At 42.6% G+C, this 26,002-nt stretch overlaps 1 protein-coding gene across 1 annotated transcript in view; it reads left to right on the top strand.

Annotated features, from left to right (window-relative positions):
• The first annotated feature begins 213 nt into the window (after nucleotides 1–213).
• Nucleotides 214–26,002, top strand: part of BNIP3 (BCL2 interacting protein 3) — a 32,819-nt gene continuing 7,030 nt past the window's right edge. Inside the window, exons 1-5 of the mRNA XM_069980067.1 lie at nucleotides 214–351; nucleotides 18,062–18,239; nucleotides 19,778–19,862; nucleotides 21,717–21,823; nucleotides 25,126–25,275. Of these exons, the coding sequence (XP_069836168.1) occupies nucleotides 306–351; nucleotides 18,062–18,239; nucleotides 19,778–19,862; nucleotides 21,717–21,823; nucleotides 25,126–25,275 (566 nt within the window). The 5' untranslated portion in view covers nucleotides 214–305. The remainder of the gene's footprint in view (nucleotides 352–18,061; nucleotides 18,240–19,777; nucleotides 19,863–21,716; nucleotides 21,824–25,125; nucleotides 25,276–26,002) is intronic.

Raw genomic sequence — 26,002 nt, 5'->3', positions numbered from 1 at the left:
AAGCGACAGCATCCCTGCAGCCAATTTCTGCTGCGCTGACATACAACTTGTGCAGAACTAGTTGTGCACTGTATAGGCCAATGGCCGCCTGGGATGATTCTGTATTGGAAGCTTGCCCTACACCACAGTGGGAGGGGGCAGCAGCCAGCTAATCAGCTCCTAGCTACGTGTCCAACGTCATCCATGGAGCTTAAAGCAATAACAATAACAACCCAGTGACAAAGACAGCTGCTGCAGCTGTGACTGTGTATATGAGAGCAGTGCGGAGCCCAGGGAAGCAGAGCTGAGCGCACAGCATTACCGCCATGTCCCACAGAGAAGGGCAGAACCTTCAGGATGAGCCCTTGCAGGGTAAGAACATCTCCTTTTACCCTATGATCTTCCTTTAAAAAAAAAAAAATGACAGCGGATACTTATGTAGCAGAGCTAAGTTTGTCATTTAACTCTTTCGTACTTATCGGTTTGGGTAATGCTATATATATATATATATATATAATATTATACAACAATGCAGGTGAGGATATCCGGATGACACGTGCCAGGGCAGACTGCATTGTGTACAGGGTTTTATAGGGAGATCCAGCCTGTGGAATCTGTTGGCGCTATACAAATAAATATTATTATTATTATTATTATTATTATTATTATTATTATTATTATTTGCTCCTTTGTCTGTGCGATCTGTCAGCTGCGTTCGCTGGCACATGTCAACAGTGTAAGGTGTGATTGCTTTTCCCAGGGGTTTGTTGACATGGTATAGACTGGGGGCAATGGAGGCAGCGACTGCGTGTTTCCCAATAGTCAGCAGAGCTGGATTCCTGACATCAGTGGAGTGTGACGCTGTCTGCTCCTCAGATTAAAGTGTCCCCAAATAGAACCTGGCCACGGATAGATCTGATGAGTCAGGTGTAGCAGAACTGAGTTTGTCAGTGTAGCAGGGAAGAAGTCGTAAGGTTGTATCTTTACACGGGACTGTAGGTAAATCTGTTTGCTGGAGAGTAGGTATAAGGCAGGGATGGGGAACCTCGGCTCTCCAGCTGTTGGAAAACTACAACTCCCATCATGCCCGGGCAGCCAAAGCTTTAGCTTTGGCTGTCCGGGTATGATGGGAGTTGTAGTTTTGCAACAGCTAGAGAGCCAACAGCTTTGGCTGTCCAGGCATGATGGGAGGTGTAGTTTTGCAACAGCTCTAGTTTTGGCTGTCCGGGCATGATGGGAGTTGTAGTTTTGCAACAGCTGGAGAGCCAAAGTTCCCTACCTCTGCTATTGCTATAAGGTCTCTTTTTCCTATACTAGTATATCAGTACTATAAATGAAGCATATAAATTGAACTCAGTAAGTGACGCCCAACCAGAACAGAATGGCACAATCTGTTACAATCTGCTACGTCTGTAAGAGTGTTGTGTGTTGAGTTCTGTGTAAACAATGACTCCATGAGGACTGTCAGCTCAGCAGTGCTGTATCGGCTTTTTTCGTGAAAGGTCCTTTGTTGTGCGGGAGTTATAATTTCAAGGTATTTCTGGTAGGTATTATGGCAGAGCTGTGTCTAAGGGTACTATTACACCATGCAATTTTCCGACAACTAACGATTAACGATCTTAAACGACTGCTAAGGCAAATGACCCGAAATCGTTCGCCCAAGTACACGAAACGATGATCATTATTTATGATCGTTCTTGCGGTCGTTTAGTCGTCGCTATTGCGTACGTTTCAGCTGTGAATTCTTATTCCACCGAACGATGTGCGAACGATGAGCGAACGATCAAACGATAAAAATAGGTCTGGATCCTATTAAACGATCAACAATTTCTCGTTGGTCATTTAATCGTTGCCTGCTATTACACGAAATGATTATCGTTCAAATCGGAACAATTTAACGATTTTTCGAACGATAATCGTTCCGTGTAATACCACCCTAAGGCCGGGGCTAGCAGCCACTTTGGTTACACAACATGAAGATGGTAATGTTGGGCTATGTTCACACATAGGATTTCCGTCTTTACATCTTTTTTTTTCAACCAAATCCAGGAATGGAACTGACAAAATTATAATGGAAAGAGTCTATGTTTTCAACCCACTCCTGGTTTTGATTGTAAAAAAAAAACTGATGGAAGTACTATGTATGGGTGGGTTCATACTGAGGAATTCTCGTGGATAATATCCGCGGAATTCCGCTGTCTGTCCGCACACACGGCCGCGCACCTTTCCGCCGGCTCCATAGACACCATTCTATAGGCAGGCGTATTCTGCTATCCGCCGAAAGAAGAAGTATGAACCCACCCTATCTGTATGAACAGTGTCGGACTGGCTCACTAGAGGACCGGAGAATCCTCCGGTGGGCCCCCAGCTTTAGAACCTAACTAACATTGACTGACATGTAGTTTCTCACAGGTTCCTCATTGGTGGACCCCAGGATCATTTGCCCTGGTGGGCCCCAGATACTCCAGTCCGACACTGTGTGAATATAGCCTTGCACTGCGGCGTCTAATCTACTGCTTGTCACTGTGGTTAGCAGGCGACTTTTGACATGATCAATAAACCGCAGTCGTGCAGTATCAACAACTTTTATTGATTTCTGGTTGCAGATCACAAGTCCACAGTGACCTCCAAGCATTTTGTGTATCTGTGATGTGTTTGTAATTTCTTTGCGATTTGGCTCTTCTTTTTGGCAGCTGTAGCCATGTGTACAAGTAGTTTGATTGTGCCAGAAAAGTCCTTGAAAATTTAAAATTTCTCGATATTTGAAATTATCTTGATAATTCTAAAAAAGTTCATCCCACCAGGATAAGCCCTATATCAAAGACACCATAGGTTTGGATTTTAGTATTTATTCTCCTCAGAACATAGAGGGCCTCTCTTTGCAGAAATACTCTGCTTTGGTTTATAAAGGGTGGTTTCTGATCAGGTGACAAAGCGATTTTTACCGATTTACGATAAACAATCGCAAATGAGTTTGTTTATCGATAACTTTGTTCACTGTATGGGGTCCATTCACACAGAAAGATTATCTGACAGATTATCTGCCAAAGATTTGAAGCCAAAGCCAGAAACAGACTATGAGATCAGGTCATAAAGGAAAAGCCTGAGATTTCTCCTCTTTTCAAATCCATTTCTGGCTTTGGCTTCAAATCTTTGGCAGATCTGTCAGATAACCTTACTGTGTAAATGGACCCTTACACAGAACGATAGTCGTTATTTTCGGTCCTTACTAATACCGTTTACGTAATCTGATCCCAACAAATGAAGGAACGATGCAGAATATTAGTGCGTTTACACAGAAAGATTTATCTGACAGGTTATTGAAGTCAAAGCCAGGAATGGATTTATAAAGAGAAGTAATCTCAGTCTTTCCTTTATGACCTGTTCTCTGTTTATAGTCTGACCCTGGCTTTGGCGTCACAAATCTGTCTGATAAATCTGTGTAAACGCACCATTAGGCTCTGTTTCTACTCTGTAAGACACTGGCCATTCCTTGACCGGACCGATGATCATTACTGCCGCTGAATTTGGATGCATCCAAATTGCCCGCTGCACACAATGGAGCGTGCGTCCGGAGCCTTGTCAGTTTCTTGGAATCCCGGCCGTAGTGTATACTATGGGGGAGATTTATCAAACATGGTGTAAAGTGAAACTGTCTCAGTTGCCCCTAGCAACCAATCAGATTCCACCTTTCATTTTCCAAAGAGTCTGTGAGGAATGAAAAGTGGAATCTGATTGGTTGCTAGGGGCAACGGAGCCAGTTTCACAGTTCCGTAGCTGTTACAACGGCCGTGATTATTACACAGTGGGAACATGGCCTTACTCTGAATAATTAGTTAACGATTAACAATGATTTTGGTGCCAGCCCCAAAGGAACGATGAACGGTTTCTCGTTGGTTGTTTGATCGTCGCCTGCATTTATATGAAACGATTATTGTTAACTTCAAACGATATCACGATAATTTGCACGATAATCGTCCCGTGTAATAGGGCCCTTAGTCTCCATCACACTGGTCTCCAACCAGTGACCCTCCAGCTGTTCCAAAACTACAACTCCCAGCATGCCCGGCCAGCCAGTGACAGATCTCTGCTTGCTGTCAGAGAATGAACCATGCAGAGAATGAAATCTTTACCAACTGCTTCACTTGTTTCCAGTGAGCGAAATATACAAGATCCAGTCTCTCTTCTATCAAAGTTGAGTTTGCTACAATGTAGGTCAAATGTAAGAGTCTGGAGTCCCGGCTGTTCAGCTGACAGGATTGTCTAGACTGGGTGAGACTGCAGAATGAGCAGAACTAGGAGGTAGGTTTTTGTTTAGTCTCTTCATGGAGATAACTATGTTTTATTTCACCGACAAGAAGAGGAGATTTTGAAAAGTACAATGAAATACAAAGTATATTTCTAAGTTGCAGTCAGATATTTTTTCAGAATTAAAGGGATTAGAAGAAACATAGTTACTTTATTGCAAAAAGAAGGGGCCACCCCTGTCCTCAGGTTGTATGTGGTATTACAGTTTAGCTCCATTCATTTCAATGGAACTGGGCTGCAAAAAAACCACACTCAAGATGGTCCTGATATGTACAGTAGTTTAGCAGCAGTTACAGTATGAAGGCTTTAGTGTATGCCCACTACTACCAAAACGTTTCTAGTGTATTCATTCAGTGGCATTTCCGCCTATCTGCTCATGATTGACAGGTTTCACCCCATGTATGTGAACAGAGAAAAACCTGTCAATCATAAGTGGATGGCAGTGGGAGTGGCACCTTAAATACTAGACTCCCCTCTGGCAGTAGTGGGCATGCCCTGCAAACTGTAACTGCTACAAAACAAGTGATGGTCCACAGAAAACATAAAGTCCCTATATAATGCTGCCTTCAGGGGGCAACTTTCCGCTGACAGTTATTGAGGTGTTCGGGAACACTAAGGTTACAGGAGTGGGGATTCCATCATAATGAAGGGAATCACCACTCTAAACGGGTGTTCCCAGCAGCAGAGACAGACAGAGAGGCAGGAGCAGGCCGAACCTTTCTCCTGCTGCCCCCAGGCCATCGCTGCTTCTTCCTGCTATGTGGAACAGCTCCTCCAGCCTGCCCCAGCTACCAGCACCCATCACTGGTGGCCTGGAGATGGGTGCCGGCAGCTGGGGCAGGCTGGAGGAAATGTTCCCTGCCGTAGGGTAGAAACAATGGCAGCCTGGAGAAAGCACTGTCCGGTGGCTGCAGGATCAGCTGTGGGGAGGGTCGCCGACACTGTAGCAAGGGTGACACGGCAAGTTCAAACAGCCACCGGCTCCTGCCTCTCTCTCTGCCTCTGCTGCGGGGGTCACCAATTTACAGTAGGGACTCCCCTCATTATGACGGGAATCCCCGCTCCTTTACAGTAAGTAGTTTTACAAGATGCACGGCTACCTACTGCTAGTCTTTACACTCTGGGGGACAGGCGTTCTGCACCTGCACCCATGGAGTGTAAAAAATAATAAAAGACATTTACATTGTTCCCTATGTGTCTGGAAAAGCCTTCCAGAACTGATTAAGTTTGAGAACAGAGATATTACTGTACTTTTGTAATAAAAAAAATAATACAGGAATAAAGTAGTTTACTGTGTCTAATAGAGCAGAACTAATATGTAGCCGATAAGAATTAGGCCGGTCTCCCCCTAACATAATACTAAGGTGTATCTCTGTCTATATAATGCCCACAAGTCCTGGCTGCAGTTCTCACAACCTGAACAGACAGCCGTCAGTCTTGGCCATCAGAAATGCAGTCAGACTTTTGCCCATATTACGAATGCAAAAATAGGTATGTAATACAGTCAAATGTTAGAAGCCTACACAGCTCGATAATCATGCAGCAAGGGCTGTATTCATATATCATTAGCGATGTCTGTGCAGCCCTAGCTTTAAAAATGTAGAATAATAAAGTATATACGTTACCTCTTCACGCTCACTGATGTCTTCCTGGCTTCCACAGTCCCCAGTGGATCTTCACAGATGGTCTCAGAAGTGACAGGCCGCTCAGCCAATCACTGGTCATTGTGGTCCAGCCCCAGCCAGTGATTGGCTGAGCAGCCTGTCACTCTAGAGACCGGCTCTGAAGATATATATATATATATATACTTATATATATATATATATATATAAATGTTTTTCTTCATATTTTAACATGGGTATCTGTCATAGCTGTACACGTTAGAGATATACATTGTCGTATATCACTGTAAAGTGCAGTTTAATATTAGCCTAACCCAGAGTGACGTATAGAAACACACATATATGAAGGTTATTTCCATAGTCATTGTGAGCAGGTTATTTGTCACTGTTGCTTCCCGCAGGCTATGGTTCTTATCATTGTAGTTGCCCTGGTTCTGCGGGTTGTCACGTCTCACCATGCTGTAAAGTATAATGTTATCGAGGTATAGGGGTGGGGCTGTGTAACAATATATGTCTCCAGGCAGCAGTATTATACTGATATACATGTCTCAGATCTGCATGTGCTTTATGCACAGTAAATTCTATAATATATTTTAGTGCATGTGACAAGTATATGTACAATGAGGCTATCCCCATCTATTACTATATGATCAGCAGGCATCTGACCCCCACTAATCCTGAAAATTAAGAGGCTATAGCACTTATTCTGAATTTTCACTGCTCGGTGGAGCCCCCACACTGAAGCTTCCTACATTGTGGATGGCCTAGGCGCATTGTACAGGAAAAATCAGTAAAAAGGGGATACAGCTGTAATATAAGCACTACAGCCCCTCAATCTCAGCTTTGTGGGGGTCTCACAAATAATAAAAGATGGTATATACTAGTGGCAAGCCTTTATAAAATAAGAATAACCCTTTAATACTTAATTTTAACATTTATTATTTCGTTTCCCCTGATAAGTGGGATGTATGGTATAAGAAAGCCATGGCTGCTTTCTTCCCATAACAGTGCCACACATGCCCACAGGCTGTGTCCGGTATTGCAGCTCAGCCCTATTCATGTCAACGGAACTGAGCTGCAATACCAAATGCAACCCAACCCATGGAGAGGATTGGTGCTGATGTGGAGAAAGCAGCCATGTTTTTCTAATTTTTTTTTACAACCTTATGGCTTATTGGAGGAATTCTGAGGTTAAAGGGGGACTTCTATTTAAAAATATCACGTCTACCACTACTTATGAGCTGCTGTATGCCCTGCAGGAAGTGGTGTATTATTTCCAGTCTGACACAGTGCTCTCTGCTGCCCCCTCTGTCCATGTCAGATCAGTAGAGGTTTTCTATGGGGAATTGCTACTGCTCTGGACAGTTCCTGTCATGGACAGAGGTGGCGGCAGAGAGCACTGTGTCAGACTGAAAAGAAAATACCACTTCCTGTAGGGCATACAACAGCTGATAAGTACTGGAAGACGTCAGATTTTTAAATAGAAGTAAATTACAAATCTATATAACTTTCTGACACCAGTTGATTTTAAAGAAAACTATTTTTTTTACCCCTTTAAACTCTCATCTCAGGGCCATCATGTATTATTAAAGGCAGAGAATGGCTACAAAGAGCGTCTTACCTTCTGGAGGACTCAGCGTGTCCTTGCGTTACATTGATTTGAAGAGGGGTCCAGACCATGATGGTTGCTCTACTGGGTGATGAGGACTTTGCTGTAGACTCCATTATTAGCAAACAATTCACCATCACTTATTATATCCATGAGACCTGATGTTTCCCCAGTGTCCTCCACAAACCAATGTCAAATCAATAAAACATTAACAGGAAGTTTATTTTTGGAGCTCCGGCACAAGTCATCTCCGTATTGGCCCCTTAATACTTGGCTTTGTAGACACTGAAGTATTCTGGGGCAGTAATCTGTTAAAGGGGTACTCCAGAGAAAATCAACTGGTGTCAGAAAATTCCACAGATTTGTAATTTACTACTAGTCAATTCCATTACATTCAATTCCATTTCAATTGCAGTATTTATCAGCTGCTGTATGTCCTGCAGGAAGTGGTGTAGTCTGTCCAGAGCAGAAGAGGTTTTTTATGTGGATTTTCTACTGCTCTGGACAGTTCCTGACATGGACAGTGGTGGCTGCAGAGAGCACTGTGTCAGACTGGAAAGAATACACCACTTCTTGCAGGACATACAGAAGCTGATAAGTACCGGAAGGCCGGACATTACAAATATCTACCACTTTCTGGCATCAGTTGATTTGAAAGAAAAAAAATAGCTGGAGTATCACTTTAATGGAACATCCCATATGACGCTCCCGGACTTCCACCATAGCATTATACAGGGTGATAAAAGGTTTGTGATAATGTTACTTTAAGCATAAAGGCAGGCAAAGTTATAACGTAGCAGGGGTCATGGATCTGGTCTCAGGAGTGCAGACCAGCCTCCTGTGAAATCTGCTGCATGTATGTACACAGAAGAGGAGCAGGTCAGTGCAGATCACTTATGTGCACAATAACTTAATCAACTTAACTTAATCAACTTAAATAGCAAATGTTAGGGTCCATTTACACAGAAAGATTATCTGACAGATTATCTGCCAAAGATTTGAAGCCAAAGCCAGCAATGGATTTGAAAAGAGGGGAGATCTCAGGCTTTCCTTTATGACCTGATCTCTGTTTATAGTCTGTTTCTGGCTTTGGCTTCAAATCTTTGGCAGATAATCTGTCAGATAATGTTTCTGTGTAAATGGACGCTTATGCTAAGTTTACATGGAGCGATTATCGGGCGAATTGTCGCGATAACGATCGAATTTGAACGATAATCTAACGTGCAAACGCGTTAAACGATGGAAAAATCATTCATTTTGATCTTTTAACATGTTCATAAATCGTCGTTCGTCGATCGCAAAAAATTCGCCGATCGTTCCGTGTAAACAGTCGTAGCGCGATAGTTCGGCCGCCCGCAGCCCCGCCCGGCCCCCCGCTCGCAGCCCGGCCCCCCGCTCATCCGCAACCCCCTGCGCCGGCTCGATCGCCACCCCCGCCGCCGCACTGATCGCCACCCCCGCCGCTCCGATCGCCCCCACCGCCGTGGCCAAGACCATACGTTACCTGCTCCGCGCAGCAGGTCTTCCGACATCCCCGACTCCCATCTTCAGCGCATTGATTGGCTGAAGAGATGAGCCAGGAATTTCAAACGGCTCCTCTTCAGCCTATCAGTGCTCCTCCGGCGGGCTGGCCGGGCTGTGGGCGCGCGATCGCAAAACGATCGCAAAACAATTTTTCCATACGATATATCGTACCGTCTAAACGCTGATCGTTATTTAAAAAAAATCGTTACTTCGAAATCGTTAATCGTACGATCGGGCCAATAATCGCCTTGTGTAAACTTAGCATTAGCCTGGCCTACAGCTATCTTTCCCTTTCATCCTATACACATGAATGTTTGGCCTGGCTAAATGTTTAAGCTTTGTGAATATAAGCCGCTGCCAGACACCTCCGTCCATGGCTTATTTTGCGAAAAACAAATGGGTAGTGCTGTTGAAATCTAACATTTCTAACACATCATGTGTTAGGGGGAATCATAGGCATTGACAGGGATGTTTTTAGGCAAAGTGCGGCCCTGGGCAAAATGAAAGTTGAGCCCTAAATGGTAAAATAATGTACCAGCAACACGAGCACACACAGTTAATCCAGAAATGGCAGCCATAGCCTCTGCAGCCACTAAACCAATTGTGGTGTCCTACCGTAGGTGTTACTATTTGTTACACCCTTCAGAAAAGTCTGTACTTATTGTATTGAAGTGGCGATGAAAGTAGCTATAAAGTTTCGCCACTAGATGTCGCTGTATTAGATAAGTGTATTCAGATGCTGCACAGCTGAAGTTTGTAAAGGGTTATTGTTTGTTTGTATGTCACATGGATCTGCGAACCAATAGAAATCTGTTCTTCTTCTCTCCTATGATCTCTCTCTTTACTTCTTCTGTTGCAATCTTCACCCACTCACAGCGCACTTTAGATACGCTGAGGAAGGAAGTCACGTGGGTAGAAGAAGTGCATGAGTCTTTCGAGCTGGACATTGTAGAGGAAGGATGCAAGCTAGACAGCTCTCTACAGTGGTCATCTCTGGGCCCTATACAAACCAATCTCTCGGTCTCCCCCTCCTCCCCCCTCCCTTCCGAGATGGGAAAAGTAAACAAGTCCCTGGCAGGCTTTATCTGCAACGTTGTAGCTTTTTTGTAATGCTGGAAGGGTTAGTCTGAGGTCATGTTGCTGATGCTACAAAACCAAAACTCTCTCCAAATGGAAAAGAATACCTGTCTATAGACCGCTATTTTGGGGTCATTGCCCCTCATCAGTACAGTGCAGGGTGCAGGCTGGATAGGGAGATCCATAGGGTTAAGCATTTTTTCCGAAACTGATTTTTGATGGTTCAAAAATTACAAATACAATCTCTGTGGTAAGCGGATGAGGGACACCAAGGTATTGTGGACACCAGACAATGGTTATGTGAGGTCCTCATGTCTGTCAGCTGGTGGGCTGTAAAACCTGGACTAGTCACACATACTTTTATGGCTACTGGGCCACGGGAAGATACGGCTATTGACCTGTATGATATCCCACCTGGACGCTATCTCCTTACTTGTGGAGTATTATATAGAGACAACAGACAGTAATCCTCACTATGGGAACGTCTCCAGAATTTACAGGACCGGAACGTGTCTTTGTGTCTCACGGTTTACTTAAGCTCATTTTAAGTGACAATGGATTCCCGATTACTTGCACATAATTTCAGGATTGCCTAAAGTCATAGTGTACATTGTCACGCAACTGCATAAACTTGCCAAAAGCCAATGACCAAGCGGAACAAATTGCACTTGTGGCTTATACAACATCTCACACTACAATTGGAGTTAGTCCTGCTCAACTTCTTTGACTTCTTAAATTCAGGGAAAAATTACTTTATTTTTAATTTTTACTTTTTGTACATTGAAATGGGGACGGCCATCTTGCCTGGGCTGTTCTTTACAGCATTTAGTGACATGCTTTACAGCAAGACTCATGGACATATATGACAATAGACAGAGTCTGTCCCCTTGAGATGAATGTAATGAGCACACTCTGTGACCTTTGAAGAGGTCATTCCACAGGGAGCAGCTATCTGCAAGGCTGTACAGATCACTTTACAGCAGCCACTTCTTATCACCACAGACACAACAGGAAGTCTCAAATTAGTTTTTGCCCCAGTGGTGAGAATGAAAACTGCAAGATCTCAGAATTCTTAAAAAGTATGTTTACCATAAAAACATTATTTAAACACTAAATCATTTTCTGATTGCACATTCCCTTTAAGGAAGCAAGACAACCTGTGCACAGGGCAGCAGTTCAGGCAGACGTACACTGTCAGCTTTAGACAGGTTGGCACCACTGGCAGTGTGGTACAATATGCTGGAGTAAGCTAATAAACAATGCTCCACACAACACAAGGAAACCTTAGAAGAGAGGCCCCCTCATCATATGACTTTGCTATTTTAATCTGCAGTTATTGGCTCGCTGCTTCTATAATAAGAAGATGGCGGTAACCTGGCCGGGAAGGATCTTACTGGGGATCGGAACATCTGATCACATGATCGTTTCTAATAGGTTTTGCACTTTTTGGCAGCAGCTTCTCTGTGTTGTATAACAAGCAGGGAATCCCTCTCCTCCCCCATAGGATATCTCTGTAGCTGCCTGAGCTGCACAGACCTGTCCAAAGTGCTGTCACATTCTCTATTACTTATACTGAGCAAGGTGTTATAACATGGGACATATATAACAGGGCCAGGAACATACATAAAAAGGCCAGGGAGATATATAACAAGGCCAGGAGCATACATAACAAGGCCAGGGACATACATAACAAGGCCAGGGATATATAACAAGGCCAGGGAGATATATAACAAGGCCAGGGACATATAGAAAAAGGCCAGGGAGATATATAACAAGGCCAGGAGCATACATAACAAGGCCAGGGACATACATAACAAGGCCAGGGACATATATAACAAGGCCAGGGACATACATAACAAGGCCAGGGATATATATAACAAGGCCAGGGAGATATATAACAAGGCCAGGGACATATAGAAAAAGGCCAGGGAGATATATAACAAGGCCAGGAGCATACATAACAAGGCCAGGGACATACATAACAAGGCCAGGGACATACATAACAAGGCCAGGGATATATATAACAAGGCCAGGGAGATATATAACAAGGCCAGGGACATATAGAAAAAGGCCAGGGACATACAGTATATAACAGGGCCAGGAGCATATATAACAAGGCCAGGGACATACAGTATATAACAGGGCCAGGAGCATACATAACAAGGCCAGGGAGATATATAACAAGGCCAGGGATATATATATATAACAAGGCCAGGGATATATATAACAGGGCCAGGGACATATATAACAAGGCCAGGGAGATATATAACAAGGCCAGGGATATATATATAACAAGGCCAGGGATATATATAACAGGGCCAGGGACATATATAACAAGGCCAGGGACATATATAACAAGGCCAGGGACATATATAACAAGGCCAGGGAGATATATAACAAGGCCAGGGATATATATATAACAAGGCCAGGGATATATATATAACAAGGCCAGGGATATATATAACAAGGCCAGGGACATATATAACAAGGCCAGGGACATATATATATATATATATATATATATATATATATATATATAACAGGGCCAGGGGCATACATAAAAAGGCCAGGGGCATATATAACAAGGCCAGGGTCATATATACAAGGGCCAGGGACATATATAACAAGGCCAGGGACATATATACCAGGGCCAAGGACATATATAACAAGGCCAGTGACATATATAACAGGGCCAGGGGAATACATAACAAGGCCAGGGACATATACTGTATAACAAGGCCAGGGACATATACTGTATAACAAGGCCGGGGAGATATATAACAAGGCCAGGGACATATATATATGACAGAGCCAGTGGCATATATAAAAAGGCCAGGGGCATATATAACAAGGCCAGGGACATATATACCAGGGCCAGGGACATATATACCAGGGCCAGGGACATATATAACAGGGCCAGTGGAATACATAAAAAGGCCTTGGACATACATAACAAGGCCAGGGGCATATATAACAAGGCCAGGAACATATATACCAGGGCCAGGGATATATATAACAGGGCCATGAGCATACACAACATGGCCAGGGGCATACATAACAAGGCCAGGGGCATATATAACAAGGCCAAGAACATATATACCAGGGCCAGGAGCATACACAATAAGGCCAGGGGCATATATAACAAGGCCAGGGACATATATAACAAGGCCAGGGTCATATATACCAGGGCCAGGGATATATATAACAAGAAAGTAGCACCTTTGCAGAGGACAAATCATTGAATTTCGTTATGGAGATTTTCTTTTAGCATGGGTTTGGCAACACCAGTCTGACCAGTGCTGACAGATTGCAGCAATGTTGCATCACCGGCCATGTATCCGGGTCATAGTGTCATTCACTTGTGTTATGGATACCTGCCAAACAATGTCATACACCATACGAGAGTAAGTCACACAGTCATCTGCAAACAAAGTGGATTTTCAAACTATGTGTCTAGAGGTACATCATAGATATACACAGAAGTCCTTGCTGTGAATGCTAGGGTACTCCAGGTTTATTTTATTTTTTTTCCTTTCAAATCAACTGGTTTCAGAAAGTTATATTGATTTGTAAATTATTTCTATTTAAAACTCTCTAGTCCTACAGAACGTATCAGCTGCTGCGTGTCCTGCAGGAAGTGGTGGATTCTTTCCAGTCTTACACAGTGCTCTCTGCTGCCACCTCTGTCCTAGACAGGAACTGTCCAGCCCAGTAGCAAATCCCCATAGAAAACCTCTCCTGCTCTGGACAGTTCCTGACACGGACAGTATTCTTTCTAGTCATAGCAGAGAGCACTGTGTCAGACTGGAAAGAATATACAACTTCCTGCAGGTGATAAGTATGGGAAGGCTTGAGATTTTTAAATAGAAGTAAATCACAAGTCTATTGAACGTTCTGAAACCGGTTGATTTTTAACATTTTCGCCCAATACCCCTTTAAGAACTTTATAATTATACCACCTAACTGAAAATGACACCTCCGGAGCCTAGCATTTCCACCTTGAGTATGGAGGCCTCGTGGTCAGAGCTTCAAGCACTGCCCCCTGCTGGTGTGATGATGTGAGGATCCATCATATATGACAGTCGGTCACCCCTAGTAGTGACACTAACAGCTCAGTGATATGTACAGGACGTTGGCTCTTATAGCTTTTATCTACAGGATAATGGTTGCCACACACACACAAGGGTTTCCCAGGAATGTCAGAGTCCTCCGTGACATGGCCGATCACCAGATTTATCTCCAATCAAGCATTTATGGCTTTGGCAAACTATAAGTGTACAGGATCTACAGGCCCAGCTGTAACATGTCTTTGCACAAATTACAAATGATAATGGAAAGTTTTTCCCTCTAGAGGTCTAATGCCGTATTGTCCCTTGGTGTGTCATCATGGTTCAGATTCATGAATTCTTGGCAGTTGAGAGAACGACACTATGACCCGCATACATGGCCAATGTCGCAATGCCCAGAGATGTTGCTGCAATGATTCACCGTCAACAGTGTTGTATCATCAAGTAAATACATTCTACAGAAAATTCTGTAAAGCTGTTAATGTGGAACCATCACTTAAAGGGGTTGTCCAGCGAAAATCTTTTTTTTTTTTTTTTTTTTTTTCAAATCAACTGGTGTCATAAAGTTATATAAATATTGGGGGAGATTTATCAAACATGGTGTAAAGTGAATATGTCTAAGTTGCCCCTAGCAACCAATCAGATTCCACCTTTCATTCCTTACAAACGCTTTGGAAAATAAAAGGTGGAATCTGATTGGTTGTTAGGGGCAACTGAGCCAGCTTAACTTTACACCATGTTTGATAAATCTCCCCCATAGTTTGTAATTGACTTCTATTTAAAAAAATCTCAAGTCATCCCATACTTATTAGCTGCTGTATGTTGTGCAGAAAATGTTTTCTTTTCAGTCTGACACAGTGCTCTCTGCTGACATCTCTGGCCGAGACAGGAACAGCAATAGAGGTTTTCTATGGGGATTCATAGAAAACTGAGACAGAGTACCTGTCTGGGCCAGAGATGTCAGCAGAGAGCAGTGTGTCAGACTGAAAATAAAACAACAATTCCTGCAGGACATACAGCAGCTAATAAGTATGAGAAGACTTGAAATTTTTTAATAGAAGTAAATTACAAATCTATATAACTTTCTGCGCCAGTTGATTTGAGAGAAAAAGATTTTCGCTGGACAACCCCTTTAAAGGGTCACCGTCATCTCACAAAACTTTTGACATGTCAAAGAGACATGTCAAAAGTTTTAGATTGGTCTGGGTCACTCCTGTACCAATCAGGAAAATTAGCGGGGAGAAGACGTGCAGCTCTGTGTCACATGATCAGTCGGGCTCCATAGAGCTCCATTATAAGTCCGACTGATCACGTGACACAGAGTCAGGAGAGGACACGCTGCAGCATGTCTTGTCCTGGCTCTATCTCTATGGCTGCAGAAGATGTAAGCGTGTTTTTCAAGACTCCCTAGGGTGGCATCTAACTTCTGCAGACGTGAGGAGTCAAATGTCGAGCATTTGGGTTGGGAGAACAATGCTGAAACTGAAGAGTTGGGCCTCCCCATTTAACACTGCTGGTGACACGTCAGAGGTTTTAAGAGACAACTATAAGTGAGAAGCATAGATTGTCACTCATATATCTCAAGGGGGGTGGGGGATGGCTAGGGGCTAGGAAGAGAATAAAACACTATTGGAATCAGGACTTTTGGAGTTATTATAAGTGAGTAGGGGGTCACTTATGATATTTGTATCACTCATGGTCCTTGTATCGTGAATATTATAAAACGGCACATTGACCATATACCAGAACATAAGTCCTAACTTAGATTAAGGATGGGGAACCTTCGGCCCTCCAACTGTTGTAAAACTACAATTCCCATCATGCCTAAATAGCCTTTGGAGTTGTAGATTTGCAACACTTTGAGGGCTGATGGTTCCCCACCCCTGACCTAGGGCCCTATTACACGGAACGACAATCAGCCGAATCATTCCGTGTAATAACGATTATCGGCTGACTATGTCTTTTGGTCCTTGCCTAAAATAATCTGCCGCCCACAGCGCATCACTACGTGTAATAACGATGTGTGGCCGACGGCTGATGAATGTGTAAAGAAAATAATAAACTGTATACATTACCTGTCCACAGTCCTCGTTCTTCTGCCGTCTGCTTGCTTCCACTGTTGTAGCTTTAGAGCGGGTTTCTGGACTGACAGGCTGCTCAGCCAATCCCTGCCCATCCCAGTCCTGGTCAGTGATTGGCTGAGCGGCCTGTGAGATCTGCTCTGAAGCTACAGCAGCGGCTCCGGGAAGCGAGAAGTGGGCAGAAGACGGGGACTGTGGACAGGTATATACAGCCCTTGCTGTACGATTATCGAGTCGTGTAATAGACTCAGTAAGCAAGTGCTGATCTAGCAGATTGCTGCTTGCTTACAGGAAGCATCAGGCCATGTAATAGGACCCTTAGATAAACTAATTTTAAGGAATGATATTGCTATATTAGCTACATTCAGCTGTACACATGGAAGCACTAGAGCTCCCACTACCGGAACCTCGCTAGCAGCCAAATATTTCCTATCGGCCACGAAAACGACACAACCTGCAGCAATGGACGCAAACGCTTCATCCTCCTCCTTAATTACCTCCTAACCGAGTTAAAGATTTCTAGATCCATGACTGGCTAAGTGGCGTCCGGTTTCTAGTAACAGCTCAGGACATATTGTATCACTATTTTTAAGTGAACTTTTGTTCTCTCGCCTTCGGCGTAAGGTGAAAACAGATGACATGTGACTGGGAGTCATCTGATTTCCACATTCTGTACAGTGAGTTGCATGGCGGGGAAAGATGACTGTGATAACACAAGCTATGTGGATGGGTGACGTGCAGCGTGTTCTCTCAGCTCCGGGTAAATATTGTCACTGCTCTGCAGGTTAATAATAAAACTGGTGGCGCTTGTCCTGAGGCCTGAACCTAAGTAACCTCCATGCTCATGTTTTTCTGTCACATATAATGGAACAAAGCAGAGATAAATCTCATAGCCATTTCCTGGTATATATAAATAAACTACATTAATTCTGAAATCTTCTTAAAGGGAACCTGTGACCAAGACAATGCTATCTAATCTATCCCCATCATGTTATAGAGCAGGAAGAGCTGAGCAGGTTGATATATATCTTTGTGGGAAAAGATTCAATATAACTTGTAACAGGATGATTGAAATCCCTGATTATTCTGTGATAAGGAGTCCAGTGGGCGGTGTCACTCAATGGACTGGACTCTTTAGCATGTTATAATGAATCTTTTTCCATAAAGATAGTACTGCTCAGCTCCTTCTGCTCTAAAATATGATGCTGAAGCTTAGGCAGGATTTTCATGGTGGCGGGCTCCCTTTAAGCCCCTTTTACATGGGGCGATCAAAGGGAGCAAGCAAGCGGCGACTTGTGAGGTCAGCGCTTGCTTGCTCCTTGTTCCCTGCTTGCTGCCAGTGCTATTACATGTGCCGACAGCGATCAGGTAAGTGCAGTGGGGCTGCAGGGAGCTGCGGGGGGCTACCGGGACTATCTTTAGATCGTCCGGGCAGCCCATACGAGATAGTAGTGGTCTGCTGCAGCCGCTGCTCCTGTTGCGCAGAGTGACAGCAGCAGATCTTTGTAGTTGTTGTCATTAGTGTTTCAACATGTTCAAAAAAGATTTTAAAAGACGATAATCAGCCGACATTGTGCATGTTGGCTGATCGTTGCCTTTTATTACACAAAGCAATTATCGTCCGTAATGGCTGATAATCGGCCAAATACCTCCGATAATCGCTCCATGTAATAGGGCCTTTAGTTCTGTAAGACTTGTTTCTTCATCTGGGAATGATGGTTGGATAAAGAGAAAACTTTCTTGTACATGACTCCGGTTTCACCTTCTCTTGCTCTCTTGTGTTCTGACCGTCAGGTTCCTGGGTGGAGCTGCATTTCAGCAGTAACGGTAATGGTGGCATGGCAATGGTAGAAGGACAAGAACAGGGGCCGGCCTCGATCTCTATTCACAATGGGGACATGGAGAAGATATTGTTGGACGCTCAACATGAGTCTGGCAGGAGCAGCTCCAGAGAGAGTTCCCATTGTGATAGGTATGGTTCATGTGTAGTCGTTAGACCTTATGTAATGGGCTTATAAATCTGCACCTTTAATGGTTGTTAAAGGGAACCTGTCACCAAGACAGTGCTATCTAATCTATCGCCATCATGTTATAGAGAAGAAGCAATGGAGCAGATTGATATATACTGTAACTTCATAAGATATTTAATATAACTATATAAAAATCCTGATTATTCTGTGATAAGGAGTCCAGTGGGCGGTGTCACTCAATGGACTCTTGCAAGGAAGCATCAGAGATTTCAATCAATAAATTACAAGTTAGACTGAATATTTTCCCATAAAAATATATATTAATCCGCTCAGCTCCTTCTGCTCTATAACATGATGCCAATAGCTGAGGTAGCATTTGAGTAACAAGTTCCTTTTAAGCTTTGGGATTAACCTCTGTTCACATTATCATTATAGCTTTCATCCTTTATTCACCGCCAATGCATGCTGTAAATGAGTGCCGATCTTGTAGATCAGCGCTTGTTTAGCAACACTATTACTAGGCTTGACTAGAGAAGGACTGCATGACAAATCAATGGATCATCCATGTGGCCCTATGTACTTTGACCATTACTTAGGCCTGTTTGTTTAATAATCGCTCCTTGTAATGAGATACGTACAGTATTTATGGGGTCCCATGATTTAATGTCAAGAATTGCCCCACAATTTACCCCTAATCAAAAAAAGAGAAATGAAAAACTATGAACATGTGAAGAAATTCTAACTTAAAGGGAATCTGTCACTAGGTTTATTCCACCTTAAATGAGGGCAGCATAAACTAGTGACAGAAATGCTGTACAGATCAGCGTATTACTTACATCATTCTGTTCATCCGTTCTCCTAATATGCAGGAGAATAGGATTCTTGCCGCACCCCTCCCCCCACCCTCCAGCTGCTGATTGACAGTTGACTGCCTGTACACAGCATTGATAGATAACTCAATCAGCAGCTAGTGGGCAGAGTTTTCTGCTTCTCATGGATATCCAGGACTACTGGGCTCATGCACATAATGGAGTGGACTACTTATTGTCCAAGTTATTCAGGAGGAGATCTCTAGATCAGCTGCACAGAACAATGTAAGTGATACATCATTCTATTCAGCTTCTCTGTCACTAGTTTATGTTACTCTTAGATAGGAAAGCATAAACCTGCTGACAGGGTCTCTTTAAGTGAGGTTAAGGGATTCCTCTGGACTTGTATCACAATCGAAGTAAAATAGTGTGTGTGTGTGTGGGGGGTAGTTCTTTTTAGGGTTACTTTCCGCATTGACTTGCCATTATAAAAAAAAAAAAAAAATAGAAAAAAAAAATGTGGATACATGTAAAAATAAAAAATATCCAACTAGGTTAATTTTGATAGTGTTGTCTCACCAATCCACAGTGCTTATGTATTACTACATTTATTACTAAAACTTGCTGATACCACAAAAGCAGCCAATCAGAATATCCGGCATTTTGTCACTGACTACATATAACATTTCTCATATTGTTCTAATGTGTTGATTCTTTCTTGACTTTTCAAGCCCACCGCGATCTCAGACGCCTCAGAGCATTCAGAGACTGAGCGACGCTGACACCCAGGGGAGTAAGGAGAAGAGCAGTTCCCAGGTAAATTATCATAGTGTAATACTAGGTATAATGCTACAGCAGCGATACTATATGTAACAATTCATCTGTTTAATGTGCAATTACTAAATGTGCCAACTTTCTTCCAGAAACAGCACCACTCTGGTCTAGGGGCTGTGACTGGTACTGCAGCTCGGCTCCATTCACTTAGATCAGGAATGGGGAACCTGAGGCCCTCCTTCTGTTGCAAAACTACAACTCCCATTATGTCTGGAGGGTGGCAGGTTCCACACCCCTGACTTCAGTCAGTGATAGGCTGCAATACCATACACAGCAATACCTCACTGGTTATACAGCAGCCTGGCTGGCACGTCAGCTACTCTTTCCTGTGTATATGCTTGTCCGCTATGAGTATGTGGCATTCCACCCTGTGTGTTTCCTCGGAATGAGTTTTCATTATAATCTGTCCTACTTTTACCCTGAAGCTTTTAATCTCCTTTATGTTTGTTTTTTATGCTTTTCATTCCGTTATATTATGTAGAGAGACAAATGATCTTTAATGGAAAACTACCAGAATCCTTGTATAAAAGGCAGGTCGGTGTAGCTGCAAAATCTGAAACGTTTCATTAGCTTACTCATCAGCGGTATTACCATGAAGCTTCTGCGTTCCACTGTTCCCATGACAACACTGCAAAACGCTGATAATAGGGACAGCGAGGGGGACCAAGGCTACCTTCCAAATTGTTCTTATCTAGTCTATGTTTGGTTTGGGGGCACATGCATAAATGCTGATGGCCTACCCCAATTGGCAATTCCCTGAGCTATAATATATCACCCAGTTGTCTATAGGCCATCCCTTATTTCTATATGCTTTAGCTTTTATAGGACGTTATATAGAATTTGACAGCATACAACTTATGGCATGTCCAATTGGATGTCACTATATAGAGATATACAATGCTTCTAGCAGAGACTATGTGCCATGTGGTAGTGAGCACCATAGGGAACTACATGGGACCTCATGTGCGCCTTTCTTTGTTTTGTTACTATTTTATATGCAAGTATTTCATTAACTTTCTCAAGCTAGATAGAAAGTTTTAAAGGAGGAAGTCAACTGGTTTCTGGTTCCTTCTCATCTCCAAAAATAGATTGGTTCCCTTTGCGATTAAAGTTTAGTTGGTTCAGGAAAAAACAAACAATATTTGTGCAAAACCTTTCTATCTGACTCTATCTGATTCTATTTGTAAGATATGCATGAAAGTGACATCTCTACATTGATTTGTGTGCTTTTAATTAAAGGGGCACTCCGGAGGAAAAAAAACCACGTTTTTTTACTATTGTCAGAAAGTTATATAGATTTTTAAATTACTTCTATTTAAAATCTTAAGTCTTCCAGGACTTATGATCTGCTGTACGTCCTGCAGGAAGTAATGTATTCTTTCCAGTCTGCTGCCACCTCTGTCCAGAGCAGCAGCAAATCCCCATAGAAAACCTTTCCTACTCTGGGCAGTTCCTGATATGGACAGAGGTGGCAGCAGAGAGCACTGTGTCAGACTGGAAAGTATACACCACTATCTGCAGGGCATGCAGCAGCTGATAAGTACTGGATGACTTAAAATTTTTAAATAGAAGTAAATTACAAATCTAACTTTCATCTTACATAACTTTCTGATACCAGTTGACTTGAAAGATTTTTTTTTTTCCATCAGCCCCAGACCTTTCCATGGAGCCTTAGCATTGTTTCCATGCCTAATATATTCATGGATAACAGTAGGATCTTCATGGTTGGTTGCACAGAGAGAATTTTTTGCATTCTTGATAATAATAATTATCTCAGATTCTCAAGAAAAAAATGTAATATAAAACCGGGTTATCTTTTTTTCTTCCATAATACAGTCAGAAGAAGATTACATCGAGCGAAGGAAAGAATTAGAAAACTTACTAAAGAAGAATTCAGACTGGATCTGGGATTGGTCTAGCAGGCCCGAAAATATCCCCCCAAAGTAAGATATGTAGCAGTTGGTTGTGTTTGCCTGTGTCGGATGGGGTAAGTCCTGTATACATACACAGGGCCGGCGTCAGCACCCGGCTAACTAGGGCAAATGCCGGGGCCCACAGCTCCTCTAGGGGCCCACTCCCGTTTGTTACTACATTTTTTTGTTAGTAAAAAAGAAAAAAAAGTGTAGTAACAAAGGGGACTGGGCCCCTAGAGGCCGCATGTGACAGTTAGGGGCCACGCCGATACATACTGGGGCCCCCGGGCACCTGTCTTCCTTCACAAATCTTCCCTACAGCCGAGTAGGAAAGGACCTTTGAGTGTGTAGGACCTTTGATGATGTCACGGGTCATGTGATCGGACACCTGACCTGATAGAGGGCAGCACGGTAGGCTCTGCAAACTAAGTGTTCTGTATGTGCTGGTTTCTAGTTGTTTTGTGTATAGAGGTCCTGCTGTAATATATATATATATATATATCTATTACAGCAGGATATATATATATATGTTACAGCAGGACCTCTATACACAAAACAACTAGATATCTGTATCTATCTATCAGCTATCTATGTATCTATCTATGTATCTATCTATGTATCTATCTATCTATCTATCTATCTATCTATCTCCTATCTATCTATCTCCTATCTATCTATCTATATCTATCTATCTATCTATCTCCTATCTATCTCCTATCTATCTATCTATCTATCTATCTATCTATCTATCTATCTATCTCCTATCTATCTATCTATCTATCTATCTATCTATCTCCTATCTATCTATCTATCTATCTATCTATCTATCTATCTATCTATCTATCTATCTTCTATCTATCCTATCTCCTATCTATCTATCTATCTATCTATCTATCTATCTATCTATCTATATCTATCTTCTATCTCTCTCTGTCTCTCTGTCTCTATCATATAAACATGGTGAGACCCCTAGTTCTCCTATATACAGGTCCTGCAGTGATGTTCAGTGTGTATATATATATATATATATATATATATATATATATATATATATGTACACTGTATATCACTGCAGGACCTGTATATAGGAGAACTAGGGGTCTCACCATGTTTATATATATATATATATATATATATATATATATATATATATATATATATATATATAATATCATGCTGGTGCTGCTAGTTCTCCTGTATACAGCTCCTGCTCTGTGTGTGTGCGCTTGTATATATATATACACACACACACACACAGCAGGAGCTGCATGCAGGAGAGATCAGGAGATACAGGAGGAGAAAGATATGCAGCAGCCGCATGTTTCTTTTGCTGCAAATCTTTCCTCACCTGTCTCTCCATGATTTGCTCCTCAAAGGGGCCCACCGAGGCTCTGTCGCCCGAGGGCCCACAAAAAGCTGGAGCCGGCCCTGTACATACATGTCACCCTGTAGGAGCTAGTAATATAACTACACATAGGATGCAACAAGTACAGATAGGGGGAGATTTATCAAACATGGTGGAAAGTGAAACTGGCTCAGTTGCCCCTAGCAACCAATCAGATTCCACCTTTCATTTCCCACAGACTCTTTGGAAAATGAAAGGTGGAATCTGATTGGTTGCTAGGGGCAACTGAGCCAGTTTCACTTTACACCATGTTTGATAAATCTCCCCCATAGTTTGCAATAGTAAAAACTCTATTCCCTACCATACCAGGCAGCCAAGGAAACTCACCTACCATCTATTGTGCAATTTCACACACACAGTCCTTAGGCCAGAATCACAGGTAACAAGTAGCATTTTTTAGAGGTCAGGCTTAAAAAACATGGCAACTTTCTTCCAGAAACAGCGCAACTCTAAGGGTACTATTACATGGGCCGACTGCGGCCTGATTATCATAGTAAATGAGCGCCGATCTGCTAGATTGGCGCTCGTTTACTGGACCTATTAGACAGCCCGATAATCGCTATGTGCAATAGCGATGCGCGGCCGTTGGCCGACGATTGCCCACATACCTGATACCTTGCCTCTCCTCGCTCCCGGTCTTCTCCCCTGTGCTCCCAGTGGCCTCTTAGCTGACAGACCACTCAGCCAATCACAGGCCGCGGTGATCCCGACTGACAGGCCACTCAGACGCTGCAGCCGCTGGGACCAGGAAGCTGCAGAGCACAGGACAAAAGACGGGGAGCGGGGAGAGGTAAATGGTATCTCTAATGACATCATTGTCAACATCATCGATGACATTAACAACATTAAAGATGACATCATAGATAATATAATCGAAGACATCATCAATTACTTCACTGAAGACAATCACTGACAACAATGAGAACTTTACCGACATCATCGTTGACATCACTGATGACATCATTGATTACATTGTCAATGACTTCAGTAGTGATGACATCACCGATGACATCATGAATGAAATCACTGATTACATAATCAATAACATCTCTTATGACATCATTGTCGTCATCATCGATGACATAAACAACATCAATGAAGACATCATTGATAGGATAATCAAAGACATCATCGACGACATCACTGATTACAATCATTGACAACATCATCATCATCGATGACATCAACAACATGGTGTCAGGTGTTTGGGCAATCTTCAGCCAGCGACCGTGCATCGCTATTACAGATAGTGATGCGCGATCCGTGATCGTTTCATCGGCTGATCGTTGTCTTTATTACATGAAGCGATAATCTGACGACACATAGACAACCACTTTAAATTGTCTATAGAAATTCTGATGGATCAGCCAATCCAACATGTATGAGCTGGCAGTGAAGTCGATTATTGGCTGAATGAGCGTTCCCAAGGCTATGTTCACACTTGCAGTAACGCAATGAAATTGCACCGTGAACACATCACTTAATTGCAATAATTGATCATTTCATTGTAGTAATTAATCATTTAAATTCCGTCTAGACATCCTACATCGCATTAACGCAACGAAACTCCAACTTGTGTGAAGATACCCTAAGAGTAATTATATGTTGGATTGGCTGATCTATCTCAATTCCTTCACTCAATTTAAAGTGTTAAATTTCCCTACAGTGCCCCCGCAGGAGGAATCAGGCATTACACTGTGCCAACTGAAACCAATGTGTTGTGGTCCTCCAATGGCGTAAATGGCAGCTTGTGCAATGGCAGCTGGTTCAACTACTCAATAACACATGTAAACTATTTGCTGAAAATGTTCCAAAAACTGGAAATACGCTATAATAATACTTTATCTGACACATAGAGAAGTGTACATGATAGCGAGTAACATGGGGATTTCTTCCAGCATCTCATTACAGACTGTTCTGTTTTCAGGGAATTTGTCTTCAAACATCCAAAGCGAAGCGCGGCATTAAGTATGAGGAACACAAGTGTGATGAAGAAAGGTGGAATATTCTCAGCAGAATTTTTAAAGGTCTTTCTTCCATCCTTACTGCTGTCTCACCTCCTTGCTATTGGACTGGGGTAGGTTTCTACTGACAACCTAGAAGCAATGCTGAACTATTGTCGCCGGTGGTATTACCAATACAGACATGTATAGCTTGTCCTCAGGGTCCATTTACACAGAAAGATAATCTGACAGATTATCTGCCAAGGATTTGAAGCCAAAGCCAGAAATGGATGGAGAAATCTCAGGCTTTCCTTTATTGCCTGTTCTCTGTTTATAGTCTGTTCCTGGCTTTGGCAGATAATCTTTCAGATAATCTTTCTGTGTAAACGGACCCTTAGGATGAGCCATAAACATCTGGTAGGTGAGGATTCCACCTCACACAGTAAGATGACATCTGGATATTGATCGTGTATTGATAACAAAATATGTAATTTGCTAAATATTTCATTTTCAAATGATTAAAGGGGTACTCTGAAGAAAAAAATGTTATACAATTTTATAAATGACTTCTCTTTAAAAATCTCAAGTTTACTAGGACTTAACAGCTGCTGTATGTCCTGCAGGAAGTGGTGTTTTCTTTCTAGTCTGACACAGTGCTCTCTGCTGCCACCTCTGTCTATGTCAGGAACTGTCCAGAGTAGTAGCAAATCCTCCTAGAAAACCTCCCCTTCTCTGGTCAGTTCCTGACATGGACAGAGGTAACAGCAGGGAGCTCTGTGTCAGACTGGAAAGAAAACACCGCTTTCTGCAGCAGCTGATAAGTAATGGAAGACTTGAGATTTTTAAATAGAAGTAATTTAC

The sequence above is a fragment of the Dendropsophus ebraccatus genome, chromosome 8 (assembly GCF_027789765.1).
Source record: "Dendropsophus ebraccatus isolate aDenEbr1 chromosome 8, aDenEbr1.pat, whole genome shotgun sequence".
NCBI lineage: Eukaryota > Metazoa > Chordata > Amphibia > Anura > Hylidae > Dendropsophus > Dendropsophus ebraccatus.
Note: the sequence above shows the minus strand (reverse complement) of the source record. Positions and strands in the feature narration are given on the sequence as shown.